The sequence below is a fragment of the Xenopus laevis genome, chromosome 3L (assembly GCF_017654675.1).
Source record: "Xenopus laevis strain J_2021 chromosome 3L, Xenopus_laevis_v10.1, whole genome shotgun sequence".
Taxonomy (NCBI): Eukaryota; Metazoa; Chordata; class Amphibia; order Anura; family Pipidae; genus Xenopus; species Xenopus laevis.
The window spans coordinates 82,791,495-82,812,542 of NC_054375.1; the positions used below are offsets into that span (position 1 = coordinate 82,791,495).

General features: G+C 35.7%; 1 protein-coding gene across 1 annotated transcript in view; it reads left to right on the plus strand.

Annotated features, from left to right (window-relative positions):
* The window catches only part of cog5.L (component of oligomeric golgi complex 5 L homeolog), a 129,546-nt gene that overhangs the window by 48,717 nt on the left and 59,781 nt on the right, over window positions 1–21,048 (plus strand). The window contains exon 7 of the mRNA XM_018252643.2: window positions 13,563–13,693. Coding sequence (XP_018108132.1) covers window positions 13,563–13,693 — 131 coding nt within the window. The remainder of the gene's footprint in view (window positions 1–13,562; window positions 13,694–21,048) is intronic.

Sequence of the window (21,048 nt, forward strand, 5' to 3'; positions counted from 1 at the left end):
ACAATCTTCAATAAAGCATGATTTATTAAAAAATACAATAAGGTTTAATTTTTCTTTGCACACAGTGGTTTTAATTCTACATCATGGGTGTTAAATAGATAAGATTATAAAATGCATTCTAATACCGTTCATATTTACATTTACTGAAATGTGGCAGTTATTAATTTCTACCTTTGCATTGCAAAACTTGATTGGCATTGCATAGCATTTCTGTGTTATGTTATAGTTTTTGTGTTGTGTTAGGACTGTTTGTTCAGATCTGAATCATACGCAACACTCTGTATAAATATACATCTTTAGAATAGCAAAAATGCATAGAATCTATTATTTACAGACTAGCCTTGATTTTGTTTTCTCTATGTTATGGTTTCCCACATTGTACATTTGTTTTCGGTTGTGTGAAACGACCGATTTTGGCACAAGCTGTTAAAGTTGTCTGTTTATCGTTACATTGATGGGGTGCAAATGATTGTATAATTTTGACAAAATCGTCCCAACAGTCGATCGGACAGGGGGAAGAAATTAGCATTGTGAAACTATAAATTGGTTAGTGGATGGTAGAGATAATTATCAGTAGATAATTATTCACTGTGCTTGCCTTTTGTGAATGCAAACAAAGGGAAAGATGACCATTGGTTAATATATTTAAGATCTTGCAGTCTACACAACATAGACAACCAGGAGGCTTTGGATTTTTACAGAGCTGGATTGATATTTTTGTTTAATTGGCACCTTTGCCGGGTATAAGCTGCAACTCAATAACGATTTGTGCAGTTGTTTTAGAACGCCAATGTGTAGAAGGTTGGAGCTTTTATATATGATATGGGGGAGGAGAGCAATGATAAACCTTGTGGTAGGTATCTTAGATGTGGTTGTGGGCATAGCAGGGTAAAATGGGGTTGTTGGGGGTATCATATAACTGAACCAGAAGTTACATACACAAAGCATAAAAACCATTCATGAAGTCTACTGAAGCTAAAAGTTTGGCTGATAAAATGGGAGAGCTGAAATGAATGATGCTGAATGATCATGTCTTAAAGGGATACTGTCATGGGAAAAAAACATTTTAAAAAAATGAATCAGTTAATAGTGCTGCTCCAGCAGAATTCTGCACTGAAATCCATTTCTCAAAAGATCAAAAAGATTTTTTTATTTTCAATTTTGAAATTTGACATGGGGCTAGACATATTGTCAATTTCCCAGCTGCCCCAGGTCATGTGACTTGTGCTCTGATAAACTTCAATCACTCTTTACTGCTGTACTGCAAGTTAGGGTGATATCATCCCCCTCCCTTTTTCCCCCCCAGCAGCCAAACAAAAGAACAATGGGAAGGTAACCAGATAACAGCTCCCTAACACAAGATAACAGCTGCCTGGTAGATCTAAGAACAACACTTGTCCCACTGAGACACATTCAGTTACATTGAGAAGGAAAAACAGCAGCCTGCCAGAAAGCATTTCTCTCCTAAAGTGCAGGCACAAGTCACATGACTGGGGGCAGCTGGGAAATTGGCAAAATGTCTAGCCCCATGTCAGATTTCAAAATTGAATATAAAAAAATCTGTTTGCTCTTTTGAGAAATGGATTTCAGTGCAGAATTCTGCTGGAGTAGCACTATTAACTGATGCGTTTTGAAAAAAACATGTTTTCCGATGACAGGATCCCTTTAAGTATTACAGAAATATTGCTGAATCGGTTTCACTGTTGGGCAATACTTATAGAGGGCTTTTCCTTGTTGTGGATAGGTAAGGGGAATAGGCTCAGGTCCTGTTGGGGCAAGTTTTAGTGATGGAGGATTTTATACCCATATATTGGTTGAAGCAATAATAGTACTTTAACAGTTAATGGTAATAGGTAAATAAATATGCAGAATTACCGTTTTCCAAGATTCCGAAAAGACCCATAGAGGAATAATGTTATGTTGGATCTAGTGATCTCTAACACTTTATCAAGCCATAGTACTCTAAAATTATTACTTCAACTGCTCTTATTTAAAATGATATTAAATCATTACTGTTCTTATTGTATTTCCTTAAGCCCCTGTGTGGCTTAAAGGAATTGTTCACTATAAAAATAAAAACTGGGTAAATGGATAGGCTGTTCAAAATAAAACAATATTTCTAATATAATTAGTTAGCTGAAAATGTAATCTATAAAGGCATGAGTGACTAGATGTCTAACATAACAGAACACAACTTCCTGCTTTTCAGCTCTCTTGGTTTACACTGACTGGTTACCATGGTGACCAAGCAGTAAACAATCAGTGACTTGAAGGTTCGCCACATAACTGTTGCTTTTGAATCTGAGCTGAATGCTGAGGATCAATTGCAAACTCACTGAACAGATATGTACCATGTGGCCCCCCTTCAGGTGACTGACTAACTATAAGAGTTAGAGAGCTGAAAAGCAGGAAGTTGGATTCTGTCTATTATATGAGACATCCAGTCACTTCAGCTTTTTTAGATTACATTTTTGCCTAACTAACTATATTAGAAACATTTTTTATTTTGCACAGACTATCTATTCAACCAGTTTTTATTTTAACACTGAACTGTTCCATTAAATCAAATGTAAGGAAGATATTAGGGATGAATAAGAAAGCATTTAAAAATTACAGTTATTGATGTATTATGTATAGGTCTTAAAAGGTCTTAAAAGAAGCATCTATCCTGAAAACAAAAATAGAAAACAATGAACTGATTGCATTACAAATTTTTATTTTCAGAAGTTTTTATTAACATTTTTAAATATAATAAGATATACTAGACAATTTATTATGCATACTATTATATAGTGACTTTTGTGGAGCAGCGTTTGTCATAATGTCCGATATTTTGTCATTTTAATACACAAATTATTTTTAATAATTATAGTAGTGTCAGAAATCTTCAAGCTCAGAGTCCAGTCCAGGTTACTGTTCCAGACCTCAGTCTTTTTATGCTTGTTTCCTCCTCTGGATCCTTGCTCAGTTATTCATTAATAATTACTTATCTTACCTTGCTTTCCTGTCCTTGCGATCTGTTTTTTTTTTTAATCTTTTTCTGCCTCTTGATATGGCTTTGTTTTTCCCATGTCAATTTAGACCTGGTTTGTGACCCTATTCATGCATTTGTCTTCTGTATGCTGTTGCTTTAATTAACTACTATGTAGCCCACCAAGTCTGCCTATGCAAACTATTTACACAGTCAAAACTGCTGCAGTTTTTCTGATCCTCTCTACTTTTACCTGTAAGTAGTGAGAGAGACCTGAGTAGGAATTTAATCATTTCCTCTTGAATGCCAGTCATTGCTTACTGATAGCTGTGAAGGAACCAGCAGTTGAGCGCGTTGTGCTCACAGCTATTTATATCTTCTCTCATGTAACAGTTTACCAGTACAGTTCCTAATCTCCTGAACAAGAGACTGTTGTTAATCCGAGATTTGTACTCCCCTGTGCTAATTATTCTTCATTGCTGCTTCTTGATTGTCTAACTCTCCAGATTATGAAAAGTACTTGATAGCTTTCTAGATATCTGTTAAGGCTATTTATGTCTTGCCAATTAAAGGGTCTATAGCCATTCCTGATTCTGCCATCTGCCTATTTTCTGCTTTTTTCCTACATTCCTACTACATTCCTACTAGATATCACTGTCCTCCTCACATGCCCTCTCCCTCCTCATGGTCTATAGTCTATAATTGTGTAGTCAATGCATAGGCATCAGGTCCCTCATTCTGGTGCATTCACAAGTTTAGGTTGTTTCAAAATGTAATGCTCGCTTGCTGTGATTGTGAATTACAAGCCTGAAGGCAACACCATTAAAATAATGTTAAATAGTATATGTAAAGTTTAGTTTGCTCATCGAACACTATAGAAAATTGGAATTATTTCTTAGGATGACAGTTCCCCTTTAAGTGTAAAGCAAATGGACTTACTAAGTAATCTTGAAAACATAAAACCCTAAGAGTAATATGGTCACCATAATCGAATCACAATGGTCCTACTCTTTTCAGGTACAGTGTATGATTTGGCTGATCCAATTATAATTGTACCATGAAATTCACTGAGGCAGATGTTAATTGTTCAGGTTAAATGAACAGAAGGGTGAATTACTGGGAGCTGGCTGGGTAAAGACATTGTATGTGGCTGACTAGTCAACCCCTTTTTTTATGTTTAGGGATGGTTGCCAAGCTTGATATGTGACCTCCAGAAATATTTCTTCTTTAAAACCCCTTGTATATTCTGTCTCCTCAAACAAGGATCTCTATTGCATTCCTCCAATCAGAAGCCTGTCATTACAACTTGTTATGCTGGAGAGAAGATTTTAGAACATTTTCTGTTTCTATTAAGTAAATGGTTTCTGTAGAAGAAAAATCTTTTTAAAACACACACACACACACTTTCAGATATGGTGAAATATATTGTTCACTAAAATTTTACACTTTTAATATGTGGCCCATTTGAGCAGTTATTGCTTTCAATTAATATTGTACTGGAATGTAAAAATTTATATTTTGCAGCCTTTTAGCTTCCGAGTAAAATCATACAATTCTCCAGAGAAAGTCCATGCACAGCGAATCCATGCAGGCATTCCCGTGAAGTATATCCATTAGCATTTAAAAGATTCACTGAACAGGGTCTTTATAAATTTGATCTGTATCTGCAAAAATATGCATTTTTCAATATTGTTACACCTAAACACAGTCACTTAGCATTGTGCTCTTAAAGGCATGTTAAAATGAATAATATAATGAGTCAATTACCTTTATTCTGTGAAGAGCTCAACATTTACAGTAGTGAAAAGATTAACAGGTCTATATTTGGCTTTGTTATAATAAGTGCATGTTTTTATTTTCCTCTACAACCTGCACAATTATTCAGTCCATTTCGATTTTGTGTTTTATGTGGGTAACCTCAATTTTGATTGATTTTCTTATACCATTATTAACTTTCAGTGAAATTATGCAGTCCTGTCTTATGGGAAATGGTGACATTTGCCGTTCAATAGTTGGATTGTTGTATTTGTCATGCTCTTTAAGTAAATTTGAATCCTTGCATATTGTCTTGTACCATTTATTTTTAATTGTCTAATGTCTGCTGCAGTGGAAAGTGACTACCTTGTACTTATCATAAAATATAGTCTTGACATATTGTCTTTAGTTTATATGTGATCTTAGTGCTTTGTAGACTTTTTTTTTTTTTTTTTAAATTCAGGGTCACTGACCCCAGCAACTAAAAAAAAGATAGTTATTTTTAATTACTTGGCTTTATATTCAGTCCCTATCCAATTGGTATTTCATTGACCTCCAAACTGCTGCTTAGTTAAAAATCATAGGGTCATGTTTGGAATATAGAGAGTCCAGAGAATGGCAACTAAGCTAATAAAGGTTATAGAGAATCTCAGTTATAAAGAAAGGCTGAAGCATGTTGGATTTTTAAGCAAATGTGTTTTTTTTTACGGTGTCGTTTTTAATTCTAAATTACATTGTTTACTCCTACTCAATGTAACTGAATGGGGTTGCAGTAGGACATGAGTTTTTACTATTGCGTTCTGTTTTTATATGTACCAGGGAGCTTTTCTGAGCTGAGACTGAAGTTTATCAGAGCACAAGTCACATGACTGGGGGCACTTGGGAAAATGACAATATATCTAGTCCTGTGTCAGATTTCAAAATTAAATTTTAAAAAAAAATTGTTTGCTCTTTTGAAAAACAGATTTCACTGCAGAAGTCTGCTGGGGCAGCACTATTAACTGATGCATTTTTAAAAAAACAAAAAAAACCAAAACGTTTTCCCATGACAGTATCCCTTTAAGACTGGATAGAAAAAGTATTAATACCTACATTTTATCTTTTGAATCCTATAAAGCTACACAACACCACAACACTTACCTTTATTTTTAACTAGGGATGCACTGAACCCAGGATTCAGTTCGGGATTAGCCACGATTCGGCCGAATCCTTCTGCCTGGCCGAACTAACCCGAATTTGCATATGCAAATTAGGGGCTGGGAGGTAAATCACGTGATTTTTTGTCACAAAACAAGGAAGTTATACATGTTTTCCCCTTCCCGCCCCTAATTTGCATATGCAAATTAAGATTTGGTTCGGTGTTTGGCCAAATCTTTTGTGAAGGATCCGGTGCATCGGTGCATCCCTATTCCTAACGCTCTATCTTCTTAAAAATATTATAAATCCTGCATACACTTGTAGGGATGCTCAATTTGTTCACACGGGACTGAAAAAAAGTGACACTATAGGGTAAATGAGCTACATGATTCCTTTTTAACAAGCAAATATGTAGAATTCTAAAAAAAAAATATGTATCTGCAGGAATTCTGTTACACTCTATTGACTCAGCTCGTACAAGGATACTAGTTTTTCTCTATATAGCATGTGCTTTGGAACATAGATATCCCATGAGAGGACTGCTGTCACTTTGTAGTCTCTTAAATTAACCCTCAGTGGATTTACTGTTTCCTGCAAGCTGGTATTTGACGAAGGGCAATGCATTAATTAAGTGAATAGAATGGCACAGATTAATGTCACAAGCATTTGGCTAATTATAGGCCAAGCTTTATTAAAATCAAATATTAGAAAATACTAAATTAAGTTAATTAAGGAAAATGTAGCAGTAACAACATTTATTTGGCAAATGTAAGATGTCTATTTCCATATTTCTTCTTATGTTTTTTTTTTAATATAATAGTAAAAAATTGTGCAGAGCTTAAGGTTTGTGGCACATGGCGTGTTTTGACTGCTGCTACTTGTGGTGGTGTGTATACCTGCAACAGACTGCTTCTCATTTATATGCACAGGTGAATATAGATACAAAAAAAACCTGCTGTGTATTCCGACAATTGTTGTAGGTATTGTGCTTCCTCCATTGCTTCCATTTGTATGGCCTAACTTTTTTGCTTAATTTTAAACATTTTTTTACTCTCATTAGAGCATTTACAGAAGGGGGTTATTTTTTTGAGAAGCTCAGAATTTTGTTAAATGTGATCTAAAATAAAAATAAATGGGTGTATTCATTATAGCCCACTAAGCAATGATCCCTCTAATCCCCAACCAGTAGCTTGTGAGCAACATGTTGCTCTCCAACCCCTTGGATGTTGCTCTCAGTGGCATCAAAGCGGGAGTTTATTTTTAAATTCCAGGCTTGGAAGCAGTTTTGGTTGCATAAAAACCAGGTGCACTGCCAAACAGAGCCTCAATGTACGTTGAAAATCCACATAGGGGCTACTAAATGGCCAATCACAGCCCATATTTGGCACCCCAGTAACAATTTTCATGCTAGTGTTGCTCCCCAACTCCTTTTACTTCTGAATGTTGCTCACGGGTTGGGGATCCCTGCTCTAAACTGTACGCTGGTGTACACACAAAAATGTAGAGGCCAATGCACACAACAAATTGTGGTGCGCACAAAGAATTTTGTGTAAAAACACAACATTTCACATTTATTTTTACCTGCACACAAAGTCTTTAAAAATGCACACACAAGTTTAAAAGGTGCGCAAAAAATATTTTTTTTGCGCATACAGCCGAAAAGGAGTTAGAGGGAACATTTCCCCTGAGTACTTTTGAATTGTGTATTTATTTATTTCCTATTTTAAGTGGTTTCTGTTTATCCAGAATCCTCGGGACTTGGGGTTTTCTGGATAATGGATTTTTCCATAATTTGGATCCATATACCTTAAATCTACTAGAAAATCATGTAAACATTGAATAAATCATATAGTCTGGTTTTGCTTCCAATAAGGCTTAACTATAAAGTATACCCTATACAGCGACCCTTATTCGGTTAATCCTCACCTTGATGTCTTTTAGTTAAGCTAATTCGTTCAATGCAGGAACAAATCATTTTTTTGGTTAAGATTTTCAGATCCAGCCTCAAGGATCTTTAAAGGAGAACTATCATGAAAATAAAAATGTAATAATAACTTCATCTCACTGAGATAAAAAAAAAACATTCTAAATATAATCAATTTAATATTCTTTAATGTTTCAGATATTATGAAGCTACTCTTCACTATCCCTCTTTTCAACCATCTGTCTCTCTTCATTCTCTCTCTATTGCATGAGTCTGAGTCAGATTTTGATTGACAGGTCTGCATCCATTTTTTGAGGGGCTCTCTTTGCCAAGAAGAGATATGTTCGAGTTCATTCTTTAAAAATAACCAGAAATACTTTCTCTACATGTCTTATTTTATTAAATTTTGTTTTTACTAGATTTTAATTTTTGCTATAATTCCCACAGATACAGGTATGTGGTCCAATATCTGGAAACCTGTTATCCAGAAGGCCCAAATTACGGGAAGGGCATCTTCTATAGACTTAATTTTATCCAAACAATCCAAATTTTTTAAAATTTCTTTTTTTTCTGTAATAATAAAACATTAGCTTGTACTTCATCCAAACTCAGATATAATTAATTCTTATTGGAAGAAAAATTAGCCTATTGGGTTTATTTTTTAACGTTTACATGATTTTCTAGTAGACTTAAGGTATGACTTAAGATAAGAAGATCCAAATTGCGGAAAGATTTGTTATCCAGAAACCCCAGGTCCCGAACATTCTGGATAACAGGTGCCATACCTGTGTATCCACTTATTTGGCAAAGGTTTTACATTAGTAGAGCTTTTGTTGATCTGGCCACAGAAGTAGTGTGCAAGATATGGCTGATCTGAACATACTGGCCCATTATCTTCCCAAAATATGTTAATATTTTTCATCTGTTTGGTGAGCCCTTTGTTCTAGACCCATACATAGGCCAGTAGGCTACCTACTTGGTCAAGACTGGCCAAGTCAGCAGACATTATAGGCTCATATATAGTCAGTTTAACACCAGTACTACAGTTACTTTTATTTACTAACAGATGTATGAGTCAGGTACAATCATCACCAATTTCATAAAGAATCATTTACATCATTTAAATTCTGAATTGAGATGGCTTCTTTTGCTTCCCAGTGTAGACAATTGCAGAAATACATCATTCCATCAGCAACAATCGTGCAGGTGTCCTATTGCTGAAAAATATTTAAAGACAATTGCTTGTGTAGTCTTTGTTGCAAACACTTAAACATCTCCTGATTTGATATTCACTAAAGTGCCTTAAGAACTGGGATAATCAGCCCTTGTTAGATTCTCCTTTAAATGAAAAAAACCTTTATAATGACCTTTATGGATCTTTCTACAAATGTTATGCTATCTGCTCAGTTTTTTTTTTTTACTATGCTGTGCTAATAAAGGCGGAACTCATACTGCAATAGTGATTGATTTTGAAAGAAGCAATTTACACCATCTAATTTTGCTTTATGATTTTCCCTAGGGTATATTTGTCTGAATACATTTATCTCCTAAGATACTGATACATTTAACCCCTTTAGCACACCATGCAGCAGATTTTTATTTAGGTTTACCATAAAAAATATTTATCAACTTGTGTATTAATCTGCCCACTGAGTGCATTTTATTTGCTTTAGGAATACAGGTATGGGATCCATTATCTAGAAACCCATTATCCAGAAAGCCCCAAATTAAGGGAAGGCCATCTCCATTTCCTTTTTAACTGTAATAATAAAACTGTACCTTATACTAATATAGTGTTAATGATACTATATTTGTTTATTAAAAGCAAAATATTTTCTCTTTCAGTTGATAGACAGGCTATTGCATTCACCTACTAAGTTAAACTATTATTTTGATATGTGGCTATCTGAATGCACACCCGGGAATTCTGTTAAGGTATGCATTATTAATATTCTTAAGGATTCCCATAAAATATAAAAATATATCACATTATTTACATAAAAGTGGGGCTGACTGTTTATATTTACATTAAATAAAAATATAAATTATGGATCGAGCAAATCCAAAATTCGTTGTTTTTTTTTTTTTTGTCGTTTTTGCCGTTTTGCCTACCAGAGGCTTGTATACTTGTGTAGCATGGAGTAACAGCAGTTTTATCTGGCCAGTGAGTGCTCCCTGTCATTATTTTTAGATATATGGACAGTATCCAGACATCTTCACTTGATCATACCATAATAATAGTGATGGGCGAATTTGCGCCGTTTCACTTTGCTGAAAAATGAGCGAATTTCGCGCGAAATTCGCGAAACGGCGAAAAATTCACGAAACGGCGCCTGTTTTTGACACCGGCGCCCGTTTTTTTTTACGCCGGTGCCCGTTTTTGACGCCGGCATCCGTTTTTTCGGAAAAAAATTTACGCCGGCGAATTTATTCGCTGGCGCCGAATCGCGCAAATTCGCCGAGAATTCGCGCCTGGCGAATAAATTCGCCCATCACTACATACTAATATTGTCACAAAAATGGAGCAAACTTTTCCATCTTTTTCCCATCAGCAGAGAACAGAAGGAAATATATGCGTAAGTGCAGACAATGTTTTTTTTTTAATTCCAGCTTGTTATCAGACTGAGCAAACTATAAAACTGTTATTGCTTCCTACTATTGCTTTATGCTAAAAGACATCTTATACAGAATTGCAGATAAATTATAGATTATTCTAAAATTCACATTTTTAAAGGCATGTTGACCTTATCCTTAAATGCCAAGGGGAATAAAAATGTCCTTATGACAGTTGAATAGAGATATGAACATTTTTCATAGAATACAGAGCATCATAGGAGATTTTGAAGTTGCCTTTCATCTGTAAATGTGAAGTTAAAAGGCATGCTGAAGTTGTTTTTGTCATTTGATATTTCAAATAACACAGTTTAACACCTTTTCATTTAAAAACAAGCAAGCACAACTTTCCTTTTATAGGGTATTTTGCCTGTTATATAAGCAGACAAGAAAATGAGCTTCATATAGTGTTTCGATAAAAACAACACGATTCGTTATATTTTGGCAAATACATTTGTCTTTTTATATCCTTTTAAGACCAATTTGCATTTTAGCCTATTTGAGATTTCCTAGTCAGTTTGCATTAACATTACAATGTAAAATTTTGTTCCATGTTAAGGTGTCGAGTATAGATATTCACACATTGTTAGGTGCTGTGTTGAGAAACACAACTCATGGTATTCTCTAACAAGCGTTTACTTTAATATGTTCTTGCTGACAATTTATTGCAATATGCTTTTTTCCTACCTATCTGCCCTAAATCATGGCTTGTAGGTGGTCCCAAAAACGATGTAAATAACTGTGCCCTAGTTAAGTGGATGCACTGTTACACTGAAGTTTAGGGACAACTTAAAATTAGAAATCTATATTTCTGAAGGTAATTTCATAAAGCGTAACCCTTTATCTCTTTTCTATGATGGGCAACAACAAATGTTCTCAATCTCGAATACTATATTTTTCATATTTAGACTTCCCTATGTATAACGCACACATTTTTGTAATGAATTATCTGCCATTTAAAGGACAAGGAAAGCTAATAAAAAAATATAAAACCCTGGGTAGACATACTTCCAGTGTGTACACCAGTGCTATTAAATCTCCTATAGTTTCATCCATCTGTCTATAAAAATGCCACGGTTTATAAAGAATAGCGGAGTTACAGAAAAAAAGTAACCCATGATGCAGTGCTTCTGCCCTAAGACCAAGGCAGGAGCATGCGCAGAAATCAAATACATCGGTGCGCATTTTACCTTGTGAACAGGAGAGCTCACACACTGTGACCCCTCAACGCCAGCTTTTACTCAGTGTGGACGAATAGCAAAAGCATAACATGGTTGCTATGGTGATGCACAGTGGAAACAGGAAGTTATACAACGATCTGCAAGTGCTTCATTCTACTTTGTGCTGATCGGTGTGTGTGTCTCACTGTTATTCCTGCCTCCCTTCCTGGTTTCCCTTTAGCCTTTTGCACACCACAGCGCATATCCCATATTGTAAGAAGCTCTGCGGTTCATTTTACGGTGTCCACCTTGATGACGTATGTAGCACAAACATGGCGGCCGAGACAAAGGAGTCACAGTTCTACATATCAGAAGGCACCGTAGGAGAAAGAAAGGGTATTTCATTACACAAAGTTAGCGATCACCTACAGCAAGGAGGGCTTAATTAAATACTACAGACTTGGGCTAAAGAGTTTCCTTGTCCTTTACACCTACAAGTTTATTTTTTTCTGTATATAAAATGTTATGTATATAAAATGTTATTGGACATTCTCACTGTCAGCTTCCCAATAAAAGCCCACGGGAGCAACTTGTCAGTTTGCCTGTACAAGGCAATTAGTTGTATTCAATGGAAAACAACTGCATATCTGGAAAGCAGTTCAGATACATTTCTGGACTCCATGAATGAATTATGTTGCATGTAAACAGCTAATTTTAACTACTTTCAGAATATTAAATATTCCTTTACTTGGAAGGGGATGACTTTTACTATACACTTTGAATAAGCCTATTGTTTTAATCCGTAAAAAATATATGGTTTCTGTTTATTTATCTACCATGGAAGGATCATGAAGTAGCTTCAAGTTCCTGGTTTGCCCTGTTAAGCTCAAGAAATAAAAAAGCATACTTAAGTGATTAAAACAGTATAACTATGCAACTTCTTTTTTTAGCATTTAGGTAGCCCCACAAAGAAAAATGTATGATCAGATCAGTAGAGCTGCTGTGAAGCAAATTATTTATAAACCACATTTGAAAGGTATAGCCATACAAACTTTACCTGAATGCCTCATATAATACTCAAATGGAGTTTTTAGAAAAAGTTAAAAATGAGTTTATTAGGAAATAAAAACAAGCAAGTGTCCCCATTCTGCATGAAATGCATTGGCTTGTTTAAAGTTAATAAATAATAAAGCTAGTAAATAGGTTAGAGGTGCATGTAATTTCATTTGTTGCCTTGTGCAAATGTGGTACGAGGGATATCGTTCATAAAATGCAGTTCGTTGTTTCTGAAAAAACAGATCATATTCCAGTATTTGTGCTTATCACAATTTATTAGACAGAGATGTATTTGTTTACTTGCTTCATGTTATGTGGACATGCACCAATCTCCTTTAGTTTTTACTATGTGTAGAGGAATTTTGACATTTCTGTGTTTCAGAAAGAATTTTTCTGTACCAGACAGCTTTAGAAAATCAATAAAGGAGGTATGAGCCATTCATGTTAAAGGGGAAACTATTGTTTAAAAAGTGTCTTATCATTTATAAAAGAAACATTCTAACTATAATTAATTACATATTATGAAATAATCAAGTTACTCTTTAGTTTCCCCACCACCATCACCTTTCAGCATCACCTTTCAGCAACTATCTCTCTCTTAATACAGTTTTTTTGTCTGTTTTTTTATTTTTTTGAAGGTTAGCTTTAATACATTAGGGCTCACTTGCTAACCCGAGAACCACATGCATAGTGCAAATAAAAAAGGCAGTATTCAGCCATTTTTTGACACTTTGAATGCTGCATTCAGATGTGTGCAAATTGCTGCATGCCACTGCGTTCTGAACTTCCCTTTGCTAATACACCACTGATTGCGTTAGTAAGTTCTGTATTAGTAAAGACAGTATATGGGAAGGTACGTAGGTTCAGGTAGACTGTTTTTATTAAATGTCTTTCTGACAATGTGATACATTCGTTTGACTTTTTTATTTATTTTTTTATGTACCAGATTACCTTTCCCAAGGAATGGATCTGTCAGGAATAGAAGTGATTGAAAATGATCTGCTTTTCATAGCTCGAGCCCGCCTTGAGATTGAAAATCAAGCCAAGCGGTTACTGGAGCAAGGAGTTGAAACACAGGTAGGTTTTACTATATACAGGTATGGGATCTGTTATCTGGAAACCCGTTATCCAGAAAGCTCCGAATTACAGAAAGGCCATTTCCTGTAGACACATATTTATCCAAATTTTTAAAAAGGATTCCCTGTTTCTCTGTAATAATAAAAAAAAAGTACCTTGTACTTGATCCAAACTAAGATATAAGTTATCCTTATTGGAAGAAAACAAGCCTATTGGGTTTATTTAATGTTTACTTGATTTTTTAGTAGACTTCGGGTAGACCTAATGTTTGAACTTTCTTCCCTGTTTTGCTATACTACTTCATTGTGAGGTACAATGCGTTTTATATGTGTTTTATTATATCCTTGTCATTGAATCATTCTATTTACCACCTTAGCATAAAGCAGTAAAAATATCAAATTATTAGCTTGTTTATTATCATTATTAGTATTTGCAAGGCCTTTATAGTAAAGGTAATAAAATGTAGAGGTACAATTTAATGTGTTTATAGAACCTTATTTGGACGTTTGTATGTATTGAAATTAGTTGCAATATTAAATGCCCTACTATACAAGTATTCTGAACAGTGATCATAAACTGTGTTCTGAATCAAATATCATTAGTCTCCTTGTACATGCATAAATGTACTTAAAAGGAATGTTTTTTTGTGCGAGGTCATGAAGGGCGCCTTCTGTGGAGAGTGGGTCTGGGCCGGCAGGGCACACGAGCTGGGGCCCACCGGGTTTTTTTCCTGGTCCCAATGGCCTAGTCTGACCCTGATTCTATTTGTCCAGTAAGATTGTGCCAGTAGAGGGATTGGTATAATACAGAGGAGATGAGAGGTGGGAATGGTGATAACATTGCAATATAGTGGTTGAGGCTGAAAAAGACTTTCTACCATCAGGTTCAACATTTGATTTCTAAGTGAACCTGTGTAACTGGTAGTTTCAGTAATGCTGCATTTTTTCACTCTCTAAAAAGACATCCCAACACTAGCAAATGTGCTAATACAACTACTTCAGGAAGATAATTCCACAACTTCACAGTTCTTAAGATTTGGAACCACCTTTTTTCCTAATATGAATGGATGCTTACACACCCACTAAAAGGATATACTAGTGAATGAAATATTGTATAGCCCTTGTATATTTACATTGTTATAATTTTTATCATGTCCCCAATGTAAGCAATCCCAATTTGGGCAGATTTACCTCATAACCTTCCATACCCTTTATATGTCTTTAAAAAATCATCTGCATACTTTGCCTTGTAATTTGTAAATGCTTTCCGCTAAATTTCTATTAACTTTTTTTATTTCTGAGTTGAAAGGGTCGCCTTTAATGCATCTTAATTTTTTTTCGTAAGAGATTACATTTAGAGCAGTAATGGTTTAATATCGTTTTGGTGATAACAAAGCAATATAGTGGTTGAGGCTGAAAAAGACTTTCTACATGTTCAACATTTGATTTCTAAGTGAACCTGTGTAACTGTTTGTTGAAGGTGGAAGACCCCATCTGAAGCCTATCCAATTTGACTATCCAATCCTTCCTGACACCAAGAAGGCAATTGGAACAGTCCCTGGAACACTTTAACTAGGAGCTTATTTCAGTAATGCTGCATTTTTTCACTCTCTAAAAAGACATCCCAACACTAGCAAATGTGCTAATACAACTACTTGTGTGCCTTTTTTTCTGTAATAATGAAACAGTAGCTTATACTTGACCCAAACTAAGATATAATTAATCCTTTTTGGAAGCAAACCCAGCTTATTGGGTTTATTTAATGTTTACATGATTTTCTAGTAGACTTAAGATCCAAATTACAGAAATATCCATTATCCAGAAAACACCAGGTCCTGAGCATTCTGGATAACAGGCCAATACTTGTATTTATATGTCTTTAAAAAATCATCTGCACACTAATATAATTTTGGACAGCCATTTCTATTCTTTGTTTTTAGCTGAAAAAATCATGTCCGAATCTGGATGTTAAATAATGATTTAAGTTACTAACGTTTGCTTTTCTAAAATGTATTAGTTTTTGACCTAATGTAAATTTGTTTTTATAATAATTAAACTATTACCCAGGAGTTCAAATATATGTATATTTGTGATTTGTTTTGGGTTGCTGGAGATCACAATTCTGCATAGCATTGCTCTCCAACTTCTGTGGTACAGAGGGCCAGAAATTTTCTGGCCTACATTTAATAAGTCATTTTAAGACATACCCTTAAATTCATATACCTCCTCCTCCTCTGTGGATAACACAGCACCCCCAGCACATGATTAAACAGCTTAGGGTCCCCTAACAATACTTTTCCAATGCTAACAAACCCTAGAGCAAGTACCAGGCACACACAGGCAGAGTATTGCGCACACAGGCAGAGTATTGCGCACACAGGCAGAGTATTGCGCACACAGGCAGAGTATTGCGCACACAGGCAGAGTATTGCGCACACAGGCAGAGTATGGCACATACAAAGACCATAGGGTAGGCAGAGAATGGCACACCCAATGAGAATAGGAAAGGGAGAGTATGGCACACCCAGGGAGCATAGGGCAGGGAGAGTATGGCACACCCAGGGAGCATAGGGCAGGGAGAGTATGGCACACCCAGGGAGCATAGAGAAGGCAGAGTATGTTACACCCAGGAAGCATAGGGAAGGCAGAGTATGGTACACCCAGGAAGCATAGGGAAGGCAGAACAGAGCAGGAGACAGGGAAACCTATCAGGACCAGTCTGATGTGCTACATACAGTGACACAGTGCCGGTGCTCCTCCAGCAATTTGTATGAGTGTGAACAATGTGGGCAGTTTGTCTGGGTCTCGGGTATGAACAGTACAGGGCTTTAGGGTATGAACAATGCAGGGGAGATTACATGTGTGAACAATACAGGGGATTACATTCTAAATTTGAGGCTTAAACAATACACGGGCCAGTTAGTAGTGATACCTTTTAAATCTTACACATGGTAAGCAGACAGACTTTAATGTGGGGGGCCACACAAGGGGGTCACGGGCCGCCAGTTGGACAGCCCTGTTGTATAGCATCATTTGTGTTCAGGTACTCAACAATCTGTGACATAAAACTGTCGTGTAACACAATGATTAACCTATTTCTGTTATCAGTTCTGGCAGTATTATTGCTCCAGTCAATATCTGGACAAAGAACACCATCCATAATGAAGGCTTGCACCAAACTTTTGCAGATGTTTCCATTTGCAACAGTAGCTAAGCCTCTTCCTTTCTGTTTACATTAGGGGATCTGTATCCTGTGCATACAATTAGCTTGCCTATTGTCTTACAATCTGTGAAAAGTTTAACCCATACGGCCTCAACCCTGTCATTCTACTGTACAACCTCTTCCTTTATACTGGAGTTCAAATCATGCTTGACACACATACATATACCCCTCATACTTTTGTATTTCCTTTTGTCTTTCCAAAAAGCTCTATACATTTATTGTTCAGTTATGTGCCTCTTTAAGACGTGTCTCAGCAATGCCAAGATCATATTCCTCATTCAGTGCACAGATTATCCCCCTGCATAATGGACTCTTGCTAACAATACAGTTACAACAAAGGGGAAGAGGAAGGTACAGGATTGTATACTGATAATCTAATTATCTACCTTGCAAGAACCAAACCTGAAGTAGCTTCAGTTTTCCTGTTTAGTTCAGGAAATAACAAAAACATATGTTAATGGTGACAAATAGACAAATGGGGTTTTCAGCATAAGCACTATTCAATGAACACACGGCACAATAGCTGAGCATTATGCTTACATTATGATAGCTTATTAGGCTCATCCTCAAGAGTTCTTGTTATTTAGTTAATCTTGCACCAGGGTTTGTTAACTGCTGTTATCCAGGAGGGCTTCAAATCTTTAAATGTGTTTTTGTTGATGTTGAATCAAGTGACCTTTTTGTGCTTACAAATCTATTTTTAGAATCGAATCGTTAGGATTTTATTGGTACGTTACTTCCAATATGATGAAAATGTTTTATTTCTGTCAGGTATTTTAGGTACAGAACCCTACACACCACTCTTTGTAAAAGCATATGGGCATTAACAGAAAACCCCAAGGCACTGAATACACATTTATCTAAAGTGCAAATAGTATGAATAATTAAATGCGATCTAGATAAATCTGCTACTGATATCCATGCAGGCATGAAAATAAACATTCTGTCAACAGGGATAGGTAAAGTAACAGTTATATGGCCATATTTACAGTAGAATGACCAAATAGTAGAGCGCCTACAATTTAACCTTATCAATGCAAGATAGCTGTATGCTACAGATATCTCTTGTGATTTGCAATACAAGTAGAAGCATTTTCAAGGCACATAAGCTTAAGCAAAACAATTGTGCATTCTCCATTTGTCATAACTATCCTCTTCTTGCTGCTTCAGATCTCACACAAATTTCTTCTTCTGATAATTTCAGTAATCCAGTGGCCAGATAGCAGAATGCCTTAAAGGAACAGTTCAATGTAAAAATGAGACTGGAGTGAGCAGATGTGTAACATAATAACCAGAAGTCTGCTTCCTCCTTTGCAGCTCTCAAACCTCTTAGTCAGCAACTTGAAGTGGGGCCAAAATAAACATAACTCAGTTTGTTTGTTTTGGATAATTATCATACAGGTCTGATTCAAAAGCAAACTAACTGAACAGTTATGTCCCATATGGCACCCTTCAAATCGCTGATAAAAAATTAGACAACTGCAAAGCAGGAAGTAGTGTTCTGGCTATTATGTTAGACACCCATTCATTCCATTCTTAATAGATTAAAATTTTGGCTACTTAACTATATTTACCGAGTTTAATTTTTACACTGAACAGTTCCTTTAACGTGCAAAACCCTAATATTATTGTATACCTGGCAACGTCTGTCCCCCTTCCACTAAACTATTTCACACGCATTTCAAATGAATGTTAATACCGCATGTTTTTATTTATTTTCTCTGGAATATATAGGTTGACATAACTAAGTAGCTTTTGTGTAAAATGGTACCTGGGCTTTACCCCATTCAGTAAGTCACGTTTCAGCTTTCACAAACCATGTGCTATTGTTGTGTTTGTGATTTTTTTTTTGTTATGGAGCAGTTTCTGGTTTTTGCATTCTAAAGGCATCTAAGGTAATGCAGCAGGAACACACGAGGAACTTAGCTTGCATTCCAACAGTTTGTTGCAAACTTTGTTGATACAAATGAATATAAAGTGCTGCATAACTTGTCGTATAAATAAATAATCATTTAAACCTTAAATCTTTCTTCTGTTAAAGAAGTGTATGCATAGCTGAGCAGGGGTGAGCAGAAAACCTCTAATTAGTTGACTTTGTATGAATATTATTAGATAGATTGCTGGTGGCCACAGGGAAGAACAGACTCCTGTACTCATATCCTTTGAATACTTGAAGCTTAACTTGCTTTAAAGGAGAAACCTTGTCTGCCACCCAGCAGTCCCTCCCCACATCACCAGTTAATCTTTAAATTGACACTCTATTGAACTTGGTGGAAGGAGTAGCATGCCTTATTCAGTTAATGTTTGCAGAGGGTTGCTTTCAATGGGGCTCCTTTATAAACAATGGGCACATGTGCTCCTGAGCAGTAACCCATAGCAACCCATAGTTTTTTCAGCCTACTGCAGGTTATTCACTGAAAACCATCATCTGATTGGTTGCCATGGTTTATAGCCCAGAAGCAAATCTTCCTACTGTTTATAAAGGACCCCCAGTGAAATAGATTTTCAATAAATGTAGAGGTGAATAATTCCAGTTTTATATGCAGCTGATTTTTTCAAGCTAAAATGTATTTGCTATATAAGACCACTCTGATTATTTGCTACATTCAAAGGGATTGTGTTTAAATCTTATTTATTTTTAAAGTACTAAATAAATGTATTTGACAGTAAATGATATTTACCTCTAGATTGCACACAGAATCATCATTTTTTTTTCATTTGCTGTCGCTTGCTTACAAGTTTCTTATTGCCTAGCAACGTAGTACCAATTTTAAAGATAGTGCCATCTGTCTGAAAATTGCCTGATTTACTTCATCATTATAGAGCATTATTTTGTAACCTGGCCGACATGTTTCTTTTCTTTGCCAGCTTTGAGTATTTTGCTAAGTTTGTATTTTCATAGATTTAAGAGGCCTTGCCCAGCTTTAAACCCAAAACCTATCTATCTATCTATCTATCTATCCATCCATCCATCCATCCATCCATCCATCCATCCATCCATCCATCCATCTCTCTGTCTATAAATAATACACAAAAGCCATAGATATCCTGTAAATGACATTCTTATAATCAAAGCTTAGTTATAATCGAAGCTCAGTGATATAATTACTGTCACATTACTCACTGAACGTGTGTATTATAATAAACTATATACCCCATGTTGTAAAATGTAAAATGAGTTCCATGACCTGTAAAAAAAAAAAAAAAGATCTGCATTTGCATAATATCACTTCCAAATTCCAAATTTTGAACCATCCATAGAAACACAAATAACAGTTTTGTGTGGATTCCTAATGAGCAAGCAACCACACCTAAAACCCTAGTTCTGTAAAAGTTGCTGCTCTTGGTCCCTGAAGCAGTGAATGTGTTTTTCTACAGTGCTGAAACATGCTTTACCATCTAGAAGTTTGGCAGATGGCAAGGGAATACTACCCATTTGCATGCTAAATGGATATTGCACAGTTTGTTGGAGGAGACTTTTTCATGCTTCTAGTGAAGTAAAACTTTAATGCTACAGAGTACAATTATAATATTGACAATTCTGTTTTTTTTTACTTTGTGACAACAGATTGTGGGGGATCAGTGTTCTCTGTTATCTCTTTTGGGTTATATATTGTTTACACATTAAAAATAATCCTATGTGGCCACAGAGGCACTTTCTGTGCTCACACGAAATTCTCTAATTGAATGTGTAATGTGTATGCATGTCTTAAAAGGAACAAAGTAGAAGAGTCTTAATTTTTTTAGGAAAATAATACCCTTATTGAATTTTCTTATTGAATGGGCTTGCTGAGAAAGAATAATTTAACTGCTTCATCAATTTTGCTGTTGTAGCTGAATAGAAGCATCAACATCTAGTAGGAAGCCTTCCCAAAAGAGTAAAAGTTGTTACAGCAGCAAATGGAGGAAACACTTCATATTAATTTGTCAAATGGTTTTGTTGAATGTCAATCAAGATTTGGAATAGACATCAGGCAATAGGGTGAATTTCTTTTGAGTAGGTTACAATAGAGATTTTTTCATCACAGAACATAACTATATATGAATATATAGCAACTGAACTCTTTTTGGGGGAAGTGGCTAAGCCACCCTAAATCTTCATTATTCTCTGCCGGTGGTTGACATCTGTCAAA